The sequence below is a fragment of the Phyllostomus hastatus genome, unplaced genomic scaffold (genome assembly GCF_019186645.2).
Source record: "Phyllostomus hastatus isolate PE091 unplaced genomic scaffold, TTU_PhHast_1.1 phas_contig_148, whole genome shotgun sequence".
Classification (NCBI taxonomy): Eukaryota; Metazoa; Chordata; class Mammalia; order Chiroptera; family Phyllostomidae; genus Phyllostomus; species Phyllostomus hastatus.
Genome location: NW_025333607.1, coordinates 22,812,966 through 22,832,854, shown reverse-complemented (window position 1 = coordinate 22,832,854; position 19,889 = coordinate 22,812,966). Strand labels below are relative to the sequence as shown.

The window sequence follows — 19,889 nt, the reverse complement described above, 5'->3', positions numbered from 1 at the left end:
GAGCTGCTGCCGCCCCTGGGGCCGGCCAGCTGCCTGCATGCGTGATGGCCCCTACACCGAGTCCCCGGCAATCAGAGGGCGGGCTCGGGCGAAGCCAGAGCCATGGCCGTGAGCTGCCAGCTCCCAGACATTCTGGGTTAGTCCTGGTAGTTCCATCATAAACCTGTGACCAAGTCATCAACCAAATTTTTCTTGAGACCTTTGTCTCCATTCCTTGCAAGTGGTAAAATGGGTTGTTCACAAGAAGAAAAACAGGCCCCGGTGGCGTGGCTCAGTGGCTTGGGTGCTGGCCTGCGAACCAAAGGGTTGCTGGTTCGATTCCCAGTCAGGGCACACGCCTGGATTGCGGGCCAGGTCCCCAGTAGGGGGTGTGTGAGAGGCAACCACACACTGATGTTTCTCTCCCTTTCTCCCTTTTCCTTTCTGAAAATAAATGGATGACATCTTCTTTAAAAAAAAAAAGAAAGAAAAATAGGCAGCAAGCGAAGTAGGTCATCGCCTCATTAAGGGCTGGGTTGGGGGGGACTGGTGCTGCCCACCCTTCTGTGGGTCCCCAGTCTCCCACGGCTCCTGGTGTGTCCTTCCACACACAGCTGCCTCCATGTGAGGCGGTCTTGCAGGGGAGTGGGGCTGCATCAAAGGTGCAGACCCTTGTCCTTCCTAACACCGCTTCGAGGGCACCCGGCACTCTGGAGACCGGAGCTGCAGTGGGACGGGGGCCTGGGGCGGCCAGCAGCGCGCCCTCGCACGGCTCCAGCCCCAGAGACGGTCCTGCGAGGTCCCCACCTGCTTGTCCCCGGGCAGCTCTCCGCCCTCTGCGGGGCGTGTCCTGCAGGGGGAGCTCCTGCTCATCCAAGGCACTAACGCACCCGCCCTGCAGAAGCTCACTGCAGGCCACTCGAGCACAGCGCGGGCGCCACGCAGCACCGCCCACGCCCGGGGGCGTGCCCTGCAGACCCGGCGACCCAGGGGGCGGGACTCACCATCTGGATGGGCTTCTTCTGGAGGTCTCGCTCAGTCACCAGCCGCTCCTGGTCAGTGACGTACAGGCCCTTCTGTGCCAGCGCCTGGATCACCGCGTCGTGGCCCAGGAGCGGCTTGGCGGCATCGCTCTTGAGGATGAGGCTGCCCGCCCGGCAGTACAGCTCGGCCGACAGCAGCAGGTGGACCACCGGGGGCTTCACGTGCTCCTGGTCGTACTGGTCCGTGTAGAAGGGCTCGCGCAGGTCCTCTGGCACGTTCTCTGTGGGGAGCGGGAGGGAGAGGCTCGCACAGGCTCTTCGTAAGGGAGACACAACGTGTTCAGTGGTCACTACCCACGCCGCAACAATGTATTCAGTGGTCACTACCCACGCCGCAACAACGTATTCAGTGGTCACTACCCACGCCGCAACAACGTATTCAGTGGTCACTACCCACGCTGCAACAATGTGTTCAGTGGTCACCACCCATGCCGCAACAACGTATTCAGTGGTCACTACCCACGCTGCAACAATGTATTCAGTGGTCACTACCCATGCCGCAACAATGTATACCCACGCTGCAACAACGTATTCAGTGGTCACTACCCACGCTGCAACAATGTATTCAGCGGTCACTGCCCACGCTGCAACAATGTATTCAGTGGCCAGGGAAGTTAAGGCTCTTCCTCAAAGCAACAGCGGTCCTTTAACTGAGAAGACGACTCACAAGGGCGTGGCAGCTGCTCTGAAACGAGGGCAGACCCGCCCGGATGGAAGACACCGCGCCGAGCGAGTTCTGGGGGGACCACGGGGCAGATGCGGAGACGGGGGCTCCGGCCCGCTGGCTCTGGAGCGCTCAGAGTGGGCGAGAGGCTCTGACAGCGAGTGTCGGGACGTCCCTCCCATCCAGGCAGTCAACCGGGCGATGCAGTGGGACAGGTACTCCAAGGGACGGCTGGCCTGGCCACCTCTGCGTGCAGAGTCCCTTGCCCGAGAGCTCCTCCTGAATTCCCTTGCCCCGCACCCCGTGGCACCCGCACCTTCCAGGGGCCACGCCCCGCCCCGCCCCACCCCACCCAGCCTGACCCGCTCAACGGAGACGCAGAAATCACACCTGGGACCTGACAGGGAGCCCAGATGCCCCCCCACCCCATGCCAAGAGCCCTCAAAGAAGACGCCGCCCCACGCCCCCAAGGCCACCCCCAAATCCGCGGCAGGGGGCACCTTTCACCTGCCGGCAGCAAGGCCACCACACCAGCCAGACTCGGCCAGCGCGGGCCACCCTGTTCTCAGCTTTCCCACCCTCCCCCCACTCCCGACCGGGCACCACCCTTCCCATGATGGCCAGGACGAGACTCAGGTCTGCCCCCATGAGGACGGGTCCCCACGGCGACGGGGAGCTGACTCAGCCCGCCTCCTCCTGGAGCGCGGGGTCCAGGTGGCCACCCCGTGTCCCTGGCAGTGGAATCTCCTGCGCGGGCAGCTCTGGCGTCAGGGCAGTGATGCTCAGTGCCAATCAAGGCCCGCATTTCAAAACAGGCACGCACGAAGAATTAAGGAAGTCTTTAGCAACCTTCACCTTAAAGTTCTGTGAGATCTCTCTCCCAGAACAACTGGTTACCAAAAGGTACTACGGTGCGTATTGCAGGTGCGTTCTCCGTGTCACCGGCGTGGTTCTGGGGACTCAGGGGCCGAGAGACAACCCCCGCCCTCAAGGAGTCAACGGCTGGCAGGAGTCCAGAAAGACAGGTCCAGTCCAGCCACTCGGAAGCTGGGGGCCACACGAAGCACCACGTGGCTACGCAGCCAAAGAAGAAAGCGAACAATTAGGTCCCCCGAGTTCAGGGAGAGAAGCAGCAGCAGGCTGGCGTGACTCATCTCGAAGCAGCAGAGTCGGAAGAACAGGCCGACTGGGTTCACCAGGAGAAGAGAGGCTTTCTCGCCAGCAGGGGGAGGGGAGGGCGACGGGCGGCTGTCCCGCGTGGGAGGGGAAGGGCCCACGGGGGGGGCCGTGGGGGGCGAAGCGGAGAGGGGAGGCCTTGGCACAGCAGCTGGCGGGGAACCGCTGGCCGTCCCAGAGGACAGAGTGACACACGAAGGGTGACGTCCGGGGGCATCAGTCTGGCGCGCAGCAGTGGCACTGGTGACAGTCAGTGGTGACAACCCGCAGGAGGAGGGGACACAGGGACAAGGCGCGGAGGAGTGGAGTGGCAGCGGGAGCATCCGAGAGGAAGAGAAGGCGCTGCGGGGGGGGGGTTGGGGGGTGGCCCACGCAGGACTCCGGAAGGAGGTCAGGAGGAGCCGGGCGATCTGGGAATCTGGGACCCGGGTGACGTCTAAAAATACCGCCACCCTCGTTTACTAACTGAGCACGCTCTCCTTCCACCACGGCCGCCGTCAGCCGGAGGAGAGCCGGCACAGAGCCGGCCTGGCCCCACAGCGCCGCGGCGAGACACGCAGGCTCAGCGCGGGGCTGACCTCGATGCCGGCCGGCCTCCCGGGAACCGCGCTGAAAGGGGACTTGCTGGACGTTACCATAACTGTGACAGAGTGTCTGCCCAGGGGCTTTACTTCCCGGCGTCCGGCGTGAGCCGAGCACAGCAAAGGCTGGCCCGCGGTCAGCGGTCAGCGTCAGAGCTCCCCGGCCCCGCCTGCGCACCCACCAGAGACCGAGTTACTGCCCCGGCGCCCGCCCCCGGCCCGTGGGGTCCCGCGCAGACAGCGGTGAGGAAGGCACCGACTCTCTCCAAGGCCCCTCTCGGTGCCACGCACTTCCCCAAACTTGCGCCCAGCCTCCCCGTCCCCGCTCTGCAGATGAGGAGCCCAGAAGGGCCACTGCCCACGGGCACACGGCTGACCGCGCAGGGCCCCGGCCCCAGCCCCAGACCTCCCCGCGGAACACGTCCAGAAGAGACGATGGCTTAGCAAGGTCTCGCAGCTAGAAGGTAGAAGGTGGGAGATGGACACTCAGCACCCGCCCGCCCCCCGCCCCCATCATGCAAGGCTCATACACCAGGTCACGAAAGCAGAGAGACCCCAGTGCGGGGAAGGGGAAGGATGCGCAGCAAGTCGAGGACGGCATCGGGGACACGACCGACAGGTCTTCCACCCCCCGGAGAATCGAAACGGCACGGAGAGCTTCACAAAACAGGCCACTCTTAAAGACAAGTGTTTGCTTGAGGGGAGACTTCGACAACGTCCACCGTGTCCACCGACAGTGCGCGGCTGTCACCTCGTGAGAAGCAGCTTGGCCTTGCGTCACACTGGGAGACAAGCGAACCGAAACGGCGCATCGGGAGATAAACAGGCAGAATCACAGATAAGAGGTTTCGCCCACTCCCTCCCCTCCCAAAGATAAGAAATCAGCTCGTGGGGAGCAGGGCGTGGACGCCACTCGCAGGGGTTCCTGGGCACCGGGCCTCCCGCGGGAGCCGCCCAGCCGTGTCCCTGGGAACCCCGACCGACCGGGCCGCAGGTCCGACGCCGGCCGCGCCCGCCTGCCTGCCCACCGGGAACGCTGCAGGGGCCGCAGGGGCCCCCCCCTTCGAGGCCGAACCTGTGGTCCATTACCCGCATTCGCACCAGAGGGGCGGCGTGATACAGTGGGACACCCGGGCCCCGGATTTAAAGGGGCGTCTCCACCCGCCCCTTCCCTGATGTGGGGTTGTGAGGGCAAGGATTCACTTCTCTCGGTTGCCGTTCCCCCGATTCCAAGGCGGGCCTCCCTGCCTGCCACCATCCCCTGTCCCGGGGTCCTGACACCAGCCTCTCTCTGGGCCACAACACGCTGCGTCCTCGCTGTGGGCTCTGCACGCACTGGCCGTTCCCTCTGCCCGTCACGTCACCCGCCCCCCAAGGACCCTCACAAGGCTGGCCTGTCCAGTTGGACCTCAGACACTTGTCACCTCCTCAGACGCGCCTCCCCCAACCACCCAGTGGGCCGCCCTGCTGCAGTCCTCCTGCTGCAGTCCTCCGTGACGGTGGGCGTGTGCCCTTCTGACTCCTCCCACGAGCACGGAGCCACGAGGACAGCAGGACACGTCTCCATCCTGTGCCACTGCACCCGGAACAGTGCCACCCTGGTGCTCGACACCCACCCGGGGAAGGTGATGCTCTGAAACGCCCCACCTGGCCTTCCTCCCCTACGTGCCAGAGGCCCGGCACTGCTGAGCTCAACCCCCTCCACCCTCTCGCGGCCCCGTGAGCCCCCAGGGCCTCCCAGGAGCTCCCGCTCCCCGGGGGCTGCCGGCCCCTCCCCTCTTCTCCAGGAGGGTCCCAAGAAACCCCAGCTCGGAAGCGGGAGCCGGGTCTCGGTGACCGAGGGAGACACGGACAAGGGAGGGGCCCGGACCCGGACGGCCTCTGTGGGGGACGGAGACAGGGAGTGTCCGCACGGGGTCCCTGGCGTGGCGCACCCTCCTGCAGCCAGAGGGAGGGAGAGGTGCAGCTGCATGTCAGCTGTGGAGGGACCGGGTCTCCTGGCCCCCCGCCCCGAGAGCACGGCGCCTCCCTCTGGGTCTCTGGTGCCCTTCCCACGAACAGGAACCACGGCTCCTCAGGACATGGCTGGTGCCAGGGCTGGGGCAGGGCTGGGGCAGGAGAAGTACGGGAGGAGCTGAGCATACTCGCATAACTCCCTCCCCAACTCCTCCCCCTTCCCTCGGGGCCCCCCCCAAAGTGGTCCAAGTGCCCCCCCCACCCCCGAGCCTGCCCCGACTGCCTTCTCTCCCTCCTCCCTGGTCTCATCTGTTCCCCACGCCCCTGACACCACCGCACCCAGGAAAGACCCCAAACGGTTGTTTCCAGCCCCCACTTCTCCACTTCCCCGTCACAACGCACACCCACACTTACGGCCGACAGCTTCGCTGGGTTCCTCAGACATCTGGCCCACGCGTCACGTCCGAGGTTTCCACACACGAAGGCGACCTGCCATTCCAACTCGCCACGCGCCCTCTCCGCCAATGGCATCACGACTCATTCTCCCGGTCACTAGGTCTCGAGAGCTCAGGTGACCTCCTCCTCCCTAGAACCTCAGGTGACCTCACCCTTGTACACAGCCTTCAACTCAGGTCACCCCCCAAGCGCCCCCGTGCAGCCATTTAAACATACTAGGATCATCCCTAGTCCCTAGTACCTAACGCCTCTTTTCCATGAACTTGACTTCTACCCACACAGGGCGCGACCAGGAGCCCAGAGCGAAGGCCGTGCCCTGGCCCCTCGGTTGGGTGGCTTTGGAGGGTTCCCAAGCCTCTGGGCTGCCGGCTCCTCGTCGGTGCAACAGCGCGGTGAACAGCTTCCAGCTCTGAAGCTGCCACTCGGATTCGGCGGCGAGAGCAGACACGGAGCAGCCTGGCCCGGGGGAGCGTCTGCGCCCCCTCCTCCCGGCCTGCTGCCAGCTCTCGGGGACGGCTCACTGACCCCTGCCTGGCTGACCCCGGCAGCACCTTCCCCACCTGCCTCCGCTGTGCGCCCCGTCCCTCCCAAGGGCAGCCTCCCCAGCACCGAGGCCGCGGCCGTCACGTGTGCACGAGACCCAGCTCCCAGGGGGGTCGGGTCGGGGCTGCAGCACGTGCTGGGGTGTGCCCAGGGACGCATCGAGGGGTGTTCCTGAGAACAGGTGATTTCGTGTAACCTTACACGAATGGGCATGAAAGGGAGAGCGCCACCGGACAGAGCTGGGATGGCCGACGGACACGAGGCAGTGGGCTTCAGAGCCCCGCGGAGACCTCCGCTTTCGAGAACGGGCGACCCCTGCCCGGTGTGGCTCAGCGGGCTGGGCACCGTCCCGCAGAGCAAAAGGCTGCCAGTCCGATCCCCAGTCAGGGCACAGGTCTGGGTTGGGGGTTCAGCCCCTGCTTGGGGCGCAGCATGTGCGAGAAGCCAACCACTGATGTTTCTTTCCCACATCAGTGTTTCTCTCTCTCTCTCTCTCTCTCTCTCTCTCTCTTTCTCCCCCTCCCCCCCTCTAATAAAGAAAAAACACTCTGGAAGGAATAGTGTCTGTAGAGGCTCTGTCCCCACCATTTCCGCCCACGGATTTAAGGGGGCAGCACATTTAGAGCACACGCCTGGGAAGACAAGACCACCGCGAGAACGGTTCCGCTGGCCAGTGGAGAAAGCGGTTTACCTTCTTCCTCCTCCTCGGCACCTTCCTTAAGTTACAGTCTCTCTCTGTTAGTTAAATGCATCTAAACAAACGGTTCTTGGTTCGATCGAAACTGAACCTGTGTTCTTCCACAAAATAAACCATTAAGATCTGGGCTGTTTGGAATGTTTTTAGTGGAAAGACAAGAGCATGAGTCAAAGCTTCTGACACGAAGACTTCAAATTAAGTACCCGCCTCACCTGCTTTCTAGGTACTGCAAACTTACGCTTTATTTACTTTTTATGGCTCAGTAACTTCATTCTACATCCACAGCGTATTTCTAGCTCTCATTTTAAATGACTTCTTCAACACATGGTTCTAAAACTGACTCCTTCAAAACGTGCCAACAGTTAGAAGGTTCGTCATAGACAGACACGAGATCCATGCCTGAAGACGGCTGCATTGTTACAGAGGTGGTTTGGGCCAATCAGAACAAAGTGGGGCTAATTTTTAAAGGGTTCCCACTACCTGTCACTGTCCCCACCACCACCTACTGTTGCTTCATCACTGTCACCACCGGGAAACCGCCTCTGAGACTCGTCTCCATTCACTTCTGCTGCAGAACAGTATTTCCAGCAAATGAAGAAGACTGACACCCAGAGAAATAAGATGTTACTTACTTCATTTTTACTTACACCGTATAAACTTGCACTTTGGAAGACTGTTGACTAAAGAATAAACAAAACGCATAAATAAAACTTCGTTACTAATGTGTCCGTTTCTTGCTGCTCTGTCACTCCAAGGTCTTTCAGCTCATTTTTCACGATTCTTTAAATCTGTTCCAACTGCTGCCAAGGCAGATGTTACTAACTACCAACAATATCCCCTTAAACCATCTGACAGTTGAGACCAGCCCACTCTTTAAAGGAAAAAGAAGACTTGAACACATACTATGTGCACAGTTCTACACTCACAGTTGAATTACTTTGCAGAGTGAGGTAAAGAGCGAAACTTCCAGGAGCCAGAGAGACCTGGGCTGGCACGCAGCACCCACCACTGGCCAGATGTTCGGCTTGAGCAAAGTAACCTCCCACCTCCGAGCCGCTCCCTCGTCTGCTGCCAGAGGACAGTCTGGGGAGGGCGGCTGCAGGAGGACACGAAGCAGTTTGCGCAAAGGACCGGGGACCCACAGGCGGGCCCTGCCTGCCGCCACGCCGAACTCTGGAGTCAGTCAAACCCAAACTGGCCGCTGCCCTCACGAAAGGGCAGGGGTCGGGGCGGGGCTGTGCACACTCTCCGCACTGGGGCTGCTGTTTTACAACGGGGGGGGGGAGCACAGCACCCACGTCGCAGAGGTGCCGGGGGTCCCGGACGGACCAGGTGGTCACGGCCTGGAGCGTGGGGCCCGGCCGGCCCGAGAGGCCCCGGCAGGAGACTGCTCTCCCTTCCTGCCTCCCTGCCGGGCGTCCCCTGCGTGTCCCTGCGGTCCCCTGCGTGTCCCTGCCGCGCTGCAGAGCCTGGGGAAGGGCCTGGGTGTCCGACAGGAGGCGTTTCCGGCCCCGGGCCTCGGGGAGCCCGGGGCCAGCGCCGGCCTCTGCGCTCTCGGTGTGCCCAGCTTCAGGAGGAGGGAGATGCGGCGGCGGCCGGCCCCTCTGCCCCCCACCCCGCACGCGCTGCTTTCCCACGCGGGTCGCCGCACCCGCGGCCCCGTCTCCCCCTTTCCTAAATTCTTCAGCAGCTTCCATTCCTCCTCCAGGGGGACTTGGGCCTGAGTGTGCCGCTTCAGCTCACACCGGGACACCCCCACCGCCCTCCCCGCTGGCGCCGGGGGTGCCAGAAAACACACACACACACCAGCGCCCGGTGCCTCCTCCCGTGTCCGTCTGCACCTTTAGTCCCGAAGAAACCTTTACAACGTACGTTATTTCCAAGCGACTTTTTTTTTATTGCATCTGCTCCGGGTGCCAGTTTTAAAACACTCAACGTCTCTGTCTACTTCAGCATCAGAGCATGAGAATCGAAACAAAACGAAAGCCGTCATAAACACAAAACCAGGCCAACGTGAAGCTTCCCTCAGAACGAATTCAGAGAGCCCCCCAAACCCTGGGTGATGCTCGTCTGCTAGTCGACCAAGGCGAGCGGCCTGGGAAACACCCCACTGTGCACACTTAAGCCGTGAGGGCGAATTAAATCTTTGCCCACAACCTCCCCCAAACTCCACTTAACCTCTGGAGAAAGGTCTGTAAACGCTGGGAAATTTCTCAGCAAATACTTCGCACGCCCCAAACTGAGGAGCGGGGCACGGAAATCGAACACAACGGCTGGAAGTTTTCGGGCGGGACGACTGGTTTCCTCGGCGACCCGCGGCTCGGGCTCCCGAGGCGGCGGCGGCCGGGCGCTGACAGCGGGGCCTTGTCCTGAGATCCCGCGAGGGCCGGGCCGGACGCGGCGGGAGGGCCCGGCCGCCCGTCTGGGTCGGCGGCGCAGGCCCCGCAAACACTCTCCCATTTAACACAAACCCGACGAATCCCGCGGCAGGGAACTGCTGTCCCCCCGCGCCCCCTCCGTCCGTCCGTCCGTCCGTCCGTGCGTAAAGCCGAAGCCCGTCTGGACGAAGGGGCAGGTCTCACCGGCGACAGGAAACGAAACCGGCAGCGGCGCTCCCGGCGCCGGGAGCGCCAGGGCAGCGTCGGCGGCAATTCGGCGCATTTCGACCGCGGCCGCCCGCCGCTCCGGGGCCGGGGCGGCAGCCAGCACCCCGAGCGCCGACACCGCGGTGGTCCCGCGGGCCACCCGCGTCTCCGACGAGACAGACACCCGGCGGCACGGGCGGGCGGGGGCCGGAGGCCGCGGAAAGCCGCCGGGGTCGGGACGGGACCCCGCGGGCCGCCGGGGACCCGTCGCCCCGCGACCCAGCCCCGGGGGCCCGACCAGACCCCACCTGCGCCCCCGGCGCCGGGTGCCGCCCAGCCCGGCGCGCGCCGGCTCCGCGTCCGCCCCGCCCGGTGTCCCGCCAGCTCCCGGCGCGCGCGCGGGCGACCCCCGGGGCCCGGGCGCGGACGCCCCCGCCTACCCGTGCCGAAGGCCTTGGCCACCAGCCAGGCCAGGTTGCAGGCGACCTTGGCCCGCGCGAAGTCGTAGTGGTCGAAGGGCTTGATGGCGGGGACAATGAAGGTCCTGCGCGGCTCCCGCGGCTCCGCGGCGTCCCCCATGGTCGCGGGGGTCCTCGGCGCCGCGCGCGGGCGCTCACATGGCGCGCGGCCCGGGGCGCGGGCGCGGGCGGCGGGGCGTCCGGGCGGCCGGGCGTCCGCGCGCGGGGGGCCCCCCGCCTCCGGCCGCCGCCCGCGCCGCCCGCGAGCGCGCGTGAGCGAGGCCGGTCCCCTTTGTCTCGCGCTCGGCCGCGCGGCGGGGGGCGGCGGCCTCGGGCGTCGGGGTGCGGGGCTCAGCCCCGGTGGCGTCGGGGCGCCGGGCCGGCCGTGGCCAAGCGGCGGCGGCGGCGCTCCTCCGGCAGGCCGCGGGCGCGCGGGGGCGCGGGCGGGGGCGGCCGCGGGCGCGACGCTCCGCAAACGTCAAAATCACCGCGGCCGGCCCTCCCCCCGCGCCCCCCGCCCGCGCCCGCCTTCCCCGCGAGCCGCCGCGAACTCGGGCCGCCGGCCGCCGCCCGGTCCGTGCCGCCCGCAGCGCTCTTCCCCTTCTCGCCCGAGTCCGCCGCTCCCCCTGGACCGCCGCCACCGCCGCCGCCGCTGCGGTTTTCCGGCTGCGGCACTGGACCGAGGGAGCAGCTGCGGGCACTGAGCATGCGCCCTGCGCGGCCCCGCCCCGGACAGGCCCCGCCCCCGGGCCCGCCCCCGGGCCCGCCCCCTCCTGGTTTTCCTCCACCCGCAGGGATCCCTGCCCTCCTGTCTCGGAGCACTGAGCATGCCCAGCCTCGCTTTCGCTTTGGCCACGCCCTTAGCCACACCTCCGAGCCCGCCCCCGACCGGCTTCCCTCAGCCGCAGGCCTCTCTGCTCGGGTGCACGGAGCATGCCCAACCTCGCTCCCGCCCAGGCCACGCCCCGGCCACGCCCGGCCACGCCCTCAGCCACACCCCTGACCGGCTTTCCTCCGGCTGCAGGCTGCAGGCGGCACGGCCCCGAGGCTCCGCTCAGGAGCATGCGCCGTCCTCGCCAGCTCGGGTCGCGCGTTCTGTACGGCTGCTTTGTAAGCATCTCTTGGATGCCAGCCGGGGTGGACATCCTCCGCGTCCCTGGCACTTAGCTGCCGCCGCTTACACTGCTGGGAGAGGAAGGGGAAGGAGGGACGGAGGCCTGGCAGTGGCTCTCGTATGGTAGCTACACGCTGGGTAAGCAAGGAGAGCTGGTGTTTGTGAAAACGCTGGTTAGAGACACGCACTTGGCTGCGAACCAGACGTGCGCAATTCTAGTTAGTACTCGAAGGAACCCAAAGAGGGCGGGTGTCCTCGCCGGCGGCGGAGGGGCGCGTGCTCTCACCAGGTTTGAGGATCGGTGAGGCTCCAAGCCTGCATTTGTGACGTCAGGATGCTCTGCTCCACGCGGTGCTCCCCGCTCCGACGTGCCCTCTGGGGGAGGGGCTCATCGGCCAGTGCTCCCCCTTCCCGTCAAACAAGCATGAACTCTGTCACAGAGCAAACCGACCCCCCCCCCCCAGGATCTGGAACCTACTTCACCTTGAGAGCTTTGTTTTGTCAGAGCCGTTCTCCATCTCCCCAAGGGGACGTTGGGGTGCTTTCTCAGAGCTGCGCCCGTGCTCAGTGTGCCCCCTCTGCCCACCCTGCTTATTCCTGCTCCAGCGGCAAGCTGCTTCATGGTAATCACCTCCTCCAGGAAGCCCTCCCTGATAGCTCCTGACACCCGGCCAGGGCTGTCGCATAGGCGCCTACCCCACTGTGTCCAGAGCACCCCATTCTTATTTCTGTCCTAGCGTTGGCCACACTACGTGCAGTCGGCAATTACTCCTGTCTTTCCCACTGATGGGAGGGTCTCTCTCCAGCCCCTCTGTACTGTTTAGACATAGTAGTTGCTCCATTAGTATTTAGGGGCTAAGGATGGATATTATGGTAGTTAATGCTACTTCAGTTTATTTAACTCACTGATCCTTTACAATATCTCATTTTAATGTACTATCAAATTTATTTGTTATCAAGTCCTGTGCTCTCTTCAGTCCACAGATGAGAAAACTGAAGCTCAAAAAAACTCTTAGATCAGCCAGTACCACACAATTAGTACGCTGGCAGACCCAAGATTTGAACACAGGACTGTAGTGCGCCGAAGCCTGTGTTGTAACTGCCCCAGCCTCCCAGGAATTTCCTGCCCTTAAGGTAGAAGCAAGATGCAGAAACCTGTCCCTTTATACTCTGTAAAGGGGCAGGTAGCTCCACCGGTACGTACATCCTTTGATCCTTGTTAATCCCCACAAATACTCCACCCTGGACCTAGGAGACACCACGGGTAAGCCTTGCTAACAATGTGGGCCAGGAAAAGCATGTGACAAGAATCATACACTGCAGGGTGGCTGATGTCATTTCCAATAATTTAATGAATGTTAATAGAGCATGTCTCATGGGCAAGGCCCTTTGCTGGCGCACATAGGACATGATAAAGTTAACAGACGGACAACAGTTCGCAAAGAGGATTCATATGATAACCACGTAAATTCTCACATCCATTCAGGGAAACCAGCACCGTTATCATCTTTCCGTTCTAGACGCAGGACCGAGGGTTGTAGAGATCAAGTTGCGAGGCCAGAATTTCACGGCCGATTCATCTCCGTGTCTGACTGCAAAAACAGGCTCACGCCTGCCGGCTCCACCGCTCTGGGGGCACCAGGGCCGGCGTCCACCCCCTTCCCAGACTCTAGAGGCTGACGTGCACACTCAGTAACGCAGCGGAAAAGAGGTAAGCCCCGTGAGAGATGACAGACAGGCAGAACATGCAGGCGACGAGATCAGGAAGGCTTCTCCGAGACTTCTGTTGGATCTAGTGCACCCAAGTTCACCTGCAGCTGACTTCTAGAGCAGCAAGCCAAATCCGGGGGACCTGTAGCCTGGAAAGGTTGAAGAGAGATACCGAAACATTTTGCCACTTATTATAACACTCTGCAAGCGGATACAAGATTCGCAGGCCAGCCACCCTGTCCGATCCAGTTCGTGCTGTGTGTGCCCTGGCACAGTGGTGTGCTCACAAAGGGTGCTGGGTAAACACTTGCTGAGTTTTACTGAAAACCACTTCAACCTAAATAAACACAATGAGGAAGAGGAGGAAACAAAGACAGTTGCTGTGGCTTGTCCTTTGATTCAGTGGCGATGCATTTAGTACTGATGGCTTGACTGGGACCCGGGCTGGGGAGGAGTGTGTTTAGGAATAAGAAACGGAACGCCTGCACAAAGAGCACCTTTCACTTTCCGGGAGGCTGTGAGGCCCGGGGTCAGAGCGGGAGGCTCTTATTAACAGAGAAACACCCTGGGTACAAAGGAGGATTCATTTCCAGGGAGACAGACACTCTAATAGGCTGTTCTTTGTGACACCTTCAGAATGATCCCTTTCAGCAACTAGAAATCTCTGCAGAATACCAGGCGAAAAGAAATGCCCTCCACTGCCTTCTTAAGATATCTGACTTTGTTAAGCGCAGAACCCGAACCCCGCAGTTCTTTGGGCCAGCTTGTCCTGCGGCACAGCCATCCCTCTGTTTGTCTCCGGGCTTGGGATCTCGATCCGCCGGACAACAGCTACGCTTATCCCGGCGTACACGATCCCCCTTCTCACTGCCGTAACTGTTTCTCTCTTTATCCTGAAAATCCACAATCTCAGCCAGACTTCCTTCCTTGTGGCCGGCCTCCATCTCTCCGTCTTCGGACGGGGTCACAAGCGCGCTCATTCAGTCTCTAGTGAATATTGATCGAGTGCCTGCCTGCTAAGGATGCACTGTCGAACGAGACAGCTGGGGAAGCGAATCTTTAAGGAGAAGACTTGGAGACCCAGGGCCGGAGTGGCCCAGCTCTCCCTCGTTGTCATGTCTGTACCTCCGTAGGCTGGAAGCTGGGTCACATCCACGCAAATCTCAGAAACAAAGAAACACTTAACCACCATTCGCCCTCCCCTGAGACCTGGTGTTATTTTTTTAAAATTGAAAGCTTGTATCCACATACTATCATCCACTCTCAATTAGTTACACTAATAGCCACTAACACGTACTATGTATCAACTATGTATCAACACTTTCTACGTTCCAGCCCCTGCTCTCTACATATTAACTTATTTAACCCTCACCATGGCACTATTATTGTTCTCACTTGGCAAATGGAGAGACCAAGGTGCAGAGAACTTAAGTGATGAAAACCTTAGTTACTTTGACACTCAAGGGACTGGAGTAATGGAACTTTGAATCCACCAGGGTAAGAACGATCGATGGGGGGAGTGGGGGGCGGGGCGGGGGGGGTGCCTAACTAACTGAAGACGAAACAGAGCATCTGGCGAACCAGCGCGGGCTGGGAGGGTCTGTGCCGTGTAGCCGACACTCTGTCACTTCCAGACACAGCCGTGGCTTTCATTTGAAGAGCCAGCAGAATTTTACGAGGATTACTTCACCAGCCTCATCATCCCAGCAAGGCCTGCGTGGCGTGCTGCCAAGTGGGGCTGGAGCAACTAAACGCAGGGAGGCCACGCAACCCCGGAGTCCCACTGAGTCAGGGCCTCAGCCGGGAGGTGAGGCCTGGCCCTCAGGTGCCCAGCTCCAGCCCCTGCGCAGACCAGGGCCCCCGAGTCTCTGGAAATGGGCGGAGGCTCCTTCCCTTTCAACACCAAGGAAGGCGGCTGGCAAAAGACACTGGCTGGAAGCGAGGACCCGGGTTCCGGCATTCTCCTGCCACGTGATTTTGGGAGCCCGTGTCACTGCTCTGCTCCTTGGTTCCCACTGCTGGGGAGCGAGGGGGCGGGGTTAGGCAATGGGTAAGTCCTTCCCAGGGCCACCAGCCTGCCTGCGAGAGGAAGGCAGCATCCGTGTGCTTTACCGGACCGTGACGGAAGGTGAGGTCAGCCAGCTGCCCTCGTTCCGGGTTTAAGTCTTTAGAGCAGAAGTTGCTTTTTTATTTCCCTGAAACTTTACGACGGGATCCTGTGGACAGGCTAGGGAAGGTGACAGAGGAGACAGACCCTCCTGTGAAGGCAGGGACCAGATCAATGACGGGGGGTCAACCATGGGGGGACTCTGCTCATTGGCAAACGCCCCTGTCCTGCCACCAGAGCGTCAAGCCCTGGAGGTCTAGAGCGTCGCCTGGCCACCGGGAAAGTTCTGTTCTTTGAACAACTCCTCGATGGAAGTCACCCACCGCCCACTGGTACAGGGGAGGACCGATCCGGGGAACGTGGGGATGGGTCCCTCCTGTGGAGACGTCACGGGGTCAAGTGAAAGGAGAAAGGCGCAGAGCGGTGTGTTTTGGGAGGGCGTGTAAAACACACGCACGTTCCCGGAACATTCCCGGATCTTCCTGGGAGCACGCACACGAAACCAGAAGCACACGAAACCAGAGGCGTGGGCGAAAGGCCTAGCCTTCTCTAGTTCACGTGCCTTTGATCCGTACGCACCTTTGCTTATGGGAAATGTAAATTAGTGTCTTTTTTTAACGGACCTCCTCACTCGTCCCCCGACAGCTGGCTTGTGCTCCCGTACACCACGGGCTCTCTTCGCACTGAAGAAGTCCCTGGTCTGCTCCTTGGGACGCCCGGGCTGTCCTTCCCCTGGCCTCTGTGGCAGGTGGCACTCACGAGGGCCCCTTTGTTCCTTAAACGATCTTCCCTCGCAGGTTCCTGGCCCTCCCGATGCACCTGGTTCTCTCTGGCCTTTCCAATCCCTCCTCCGCTGCTGTCCAGCCCCCGTGCTCTGCCGCCCGAGCAGGAGCAGGAGCAGGAGCAGGAGCAGGAGCAGGAGCGGGGCCGCTCACACCCAGTCCCTCCTTCCCTCCTGCTGCACTCACATTCTGGGCGTCGCAGAGACGGCTTTTTGGCTTCGAGTCTTGTCCCCAGACCACAGGCCCCAGGCCCCAGGCCCCAGGCCGGCGGCTCCGAGACCTGCAGCTGGGCCCTGAGTCCCGTCCTGAGGATCTCCCTGACACCCATGGGGCCTGCCCTCCCGGGTGCAGCCCTAGGGCCTCACAGGCGACCACGGAAGCAAAAACCAAACTCAGCACGCTTTCTTCTCGCTGGGCTTCCGGCCCCAGGCCTCGCAGATGCCGCTGAGGACGCTGCCGCAGCTCCTAGTGTGGCGCCATCCCTCTGCCCTCCTCTCTCCCCACCCTGCCTCCCCTAGACAGGGGTCCCAGTGTCAGACCCCTCTCTCCTCGGCCCACTGCTCCATTCCTGCGTCTTTCTCAGCCCCCCTCACCCCCGCGCAGCTCCTCTCTGCGGACTGCGCAGGTCCCCTCGGAGACCTCCCCGAACCTGGGTTCTGACTCTTGCACGAGGGTGCACAGCCAGCAGTCCCGCGTGACCTCAGAGCACAGGCCGGGTGCCGTGCTGGGCTTTTCACCCGCTGCATCTGAGGCCGTTGAGTCCCTAAAGGCGTGGGGCGGGCGGGGGCGCACACAGGTGGAGCACGGGGGCTCTGAGAGGTTACGGGAACCCCTCAGAGGGTTCACGGGAAGAACGAGGCTCCTGGTCCCAAAGCCCGGCATCTTCCGGCCCCCACTCACCCGCCTGGGGGTTGTGCCTCATGGCTGGAGCTAGACTAAACACTCGCCCTGACTCTGGAGAGCCTCTCAGAACGGCCTGTCTTTACCTTCGTATTTCCCCGGCACGCTCCTGGACTTACCGAGCCAAATCACTCTCGAGACTGTGAACATATTTATTTCGACTTTTCCAAGGCTTCTCGGCTTGGGCGATGTCAGTCGCCTCCCTCTGGGATGCTCTCCAGCAGACCGACACGAGCTGTGGAAGCCTTTCCATCTTGTCAGTGTCTACATCAAATGCCTCCTCTTCCATGCAGCCTCCCCTGCCTCACCCTAGCTTCCCTGATCTGTGTGTGCTTGAATTAGGGCTCCTTCCGTGCACCGTGCACCGTAAGGGAAGAGACCACCCTACTCTGCTTTGTAATCTCCATCAGCACCTGAGCCACAAGAGCCCACAGAAAGTGTTTGTTGAACAAATAGGAGAATCAGTGGATTAGTAGGTAACAAAAAATACAAATAAGACAGATCAGTGTACCCTAACTACCTCGCCCCTGGGGCTGAACAGAGAGAGCTGGTCTCCGTAAAGCTGCATACTAAGTGGTTCTCAGTGGCCCCTGGTATGTTGTGTTTTATTAGAATTTATACTGAGAGAATGTACTGACTTTTTTATAAACCTGTGTTTTCCTCTGAAGGACTGTTGTTTCTATCATGAGATTATTCCCTTCCTGCCTTTCTTCCTGTTACAATGTTCTTTCTCTAATTCACAAATGGCGGTTATTGGTGATGGTGGAGCTTTTCCATCCCCTCGTTTGCTGAAAGGAAACGTTGATAGCTCCCTGCCCCCCGCCCCGTTCCCCCCTCGCCGATGCATTTATGTTTTCGTTCGTTTGGGAGACTCGGTGGCTCTGCGGGACCCCCAGGTCTGGAGGCCGCTGCTCCAGCCGACCCAACTGAGTGCGCTCGCCCTGAAGAGCTTCTGAGGCAGAACCGGCCCCAGGAAGCATTCAGAGAAACGACGCACATGTGTGTTGTTTTTGGGTGTCGTGTTTGCTGTAGAAACAGTTACTGTTGCCGTTTCAAATATGCTGGGGTTTTCAAACACGCTGGGATTCTCAGAGTAAGTCCTGGCATGTGGGCTAATTTCCTCCTCTGTTAGTCGCTAAGAATAGAAATCAGATCTTCCTTCGCAGCTCTGGTTGCAAAAGCTCTGCTGAGCTTTGAGGACCTCTTTCTAACTAGGTTGTGGGCCACCCGTGGACGTGGGACAGTGGTGTCCCTCTCCCCACGACCTAGGCAAAGAGCTGGCAAAGAGACGGCATGTCTTCCTGCCGGGGGCGGGGTGCTGTTTGGGGTTTAGGAGGAATTCGAATGTATGATTTTGATTAGCAAACAAAATATGGTGGCTTCCGTCTCCCGAGCGTTTCCCTCATCGGTTCCCTGTCTTCCTCCTCACTTTCTAGATCAGAGAAATGTAACTTCCTGTTTAGTTTCTCATGTTGTGGAGTTGAAGTCCGTGGACCAAAGTGGAAGAGGGGAATCACAGCTCGAAGCTCAGAGTCTGGAAAGGCGGAGCGAGCCTGTGGCCCCCACAAGGGCAGTGTGTGTGGAACTTCGGTAATTCAATGTTTTCGTTTGTTTGTTTGTTTGTTTGACGTGTGAAGACCACTTTATTTCTAGGTTATTTGGAACGAAAGCTGCAGGTGGGAAGGAAAGAAAAGCAGTACGTACTTCTCCAGCGGACACTTCCAGCGGGACGTCTGAAGGGACAGTGCGGGACTCTACGGAATCACCGTGTGTGTGTGTGCGTGTGTGATAGAACACGGAGTGTTCTAGAAGGGCCCCCTCGCAACATGACTCCGCCCAGAGCCCGCCGTCCGCACACGGAGCAGTTGCAGCGAGGGTCTGAACCGACGCCCAGTCCACGGGCTGGGGCCCTGGCTGAGACCCTTCCCCAGAGAGAATCCTGACATCACGGTGCCCCTGCCTTTCCATCTGCCAACAGGGGGGCAGACGCAGCCTTCCACCTGGAAAACCCTTGCCCCTGGGCACCGCTCCAGTCGCCAGGAAGCTGGGATCGCAGCGGGCACTCAGAGGCCGGTATCTCGTGCTGCTGCAGACAGCCCAGCGGCCGGGGACAGCTCAGAACGAAACGGTGGAGAGGACCATGCCTCCTGCAGGAGAGACGGGCCCGGTGACTTCAGAAGCCTGTTCAGACCTCGGCTTCTGTGACTTCTCCGTGGCCACTCAGTGTCATGGAGCTTTTTAAAAAGTGTCTTACTAGCCCCGGCTGGCGTAGCTCAGTGGATGGAGCGCGGGCTGCAAACCAAAGTGTCGCAGGTTCGATTCCCAGTCAGGGCACATGCCTGGGTTGCAGGCCATGACCCCCAGCAACCGCACATGGATGTTTCTCTCTCTCTCTCTATCTCCCTCCCTTCCCTCTCTAAAAATAAATAAATAAAATCTTAAAAAAAAAACTGTCTTACTGCATTTTTTAAAAAACTGTGATTATTAGCCCTGGCTGGCATAGCTTAGTGGATTGAGCGTAGGCTGCAAACCAAGTGTCACAGGTTCAATTCCCAGCCAGGGTACATGCCTCGGTTGCAGGCCATGACCCCTAGCAACTGCACATTGATGTTTCCCTCTCTCTCTCTCTCTCTCTCTCTCCCTCCCTTCCTTCTCTAAAAATAAATAAATAAAATCTTTAAAAAAACAACAAAAAAAACTGTGATTATTGTAGTTTAGAACAGGCATTCCGTGGGTTTTACTCCAGAGTGTCTTTCAGCCGACGCAGTACAGTCCGAGGTGCTTTTTCTTCGTGGACATTCTCCAGGAGAAAACCAACGGCCAAACCTCCCCGCCCCCGCCCATGTCTCAGTTTTTCCTCGGTTCCAAGTGGCACCAAGGCTGCGTGACGTCACTAACCCTTGCCAAGTATAGGATCGGTTTTTGATCAAAGGTCTCATTGAAATACCCTTTCTCCGAATCACCTCCTTTCCCAAAATGCGTTAGAATAAAAAGCAAGACTGCGACTTAGAAAAGCAGAAAAATCAGGCTGCCCCTGAAATGCTGGTTTTGTTGAACATGGTGTGTGTGTTTTCAGAATGTATAAAAAATAAAACATGCCTTGACCCCAAGTAGTCTGGCGAATACAGTGTCCCAGCC

General features: G+C 60.5%; 1 protein-coding gene across 2 annotated transcripts in view; it reads right to left on the bottom strand.

Moving 5' to 3' along the window:
- The window catches only part of CAMSAP2 (calmodulin regulated spectrin associated protein family member 2), a 34,512-nt gene extending 23,774 nt beyond the window's left edge, over positions 1–10,738 (bottom strand). For both annotated transcript variants that reach the window (XM_045860052.1, XM_045860059.1), the window contains exons 1-2: positions 10,121–10,738; positions 984–1,243 (exon numbers count right to left, since the gene is read on the bottom strand). In XM_045860052.1, coding sequence (XP_045716008.1) covers positions 984–1,243; positions 10,121–10,259 — 399 coding nt within the window. In that variant the 5' untranslated portion in view covers positions 10,260–10,738. The remainder of the gene's footprint in view (positions 1–983; positions 1,244–10,120) is intronic.
- Between the last annotated feature and the right edge of the window lie 9,151 nt (positions 10,739–19,889).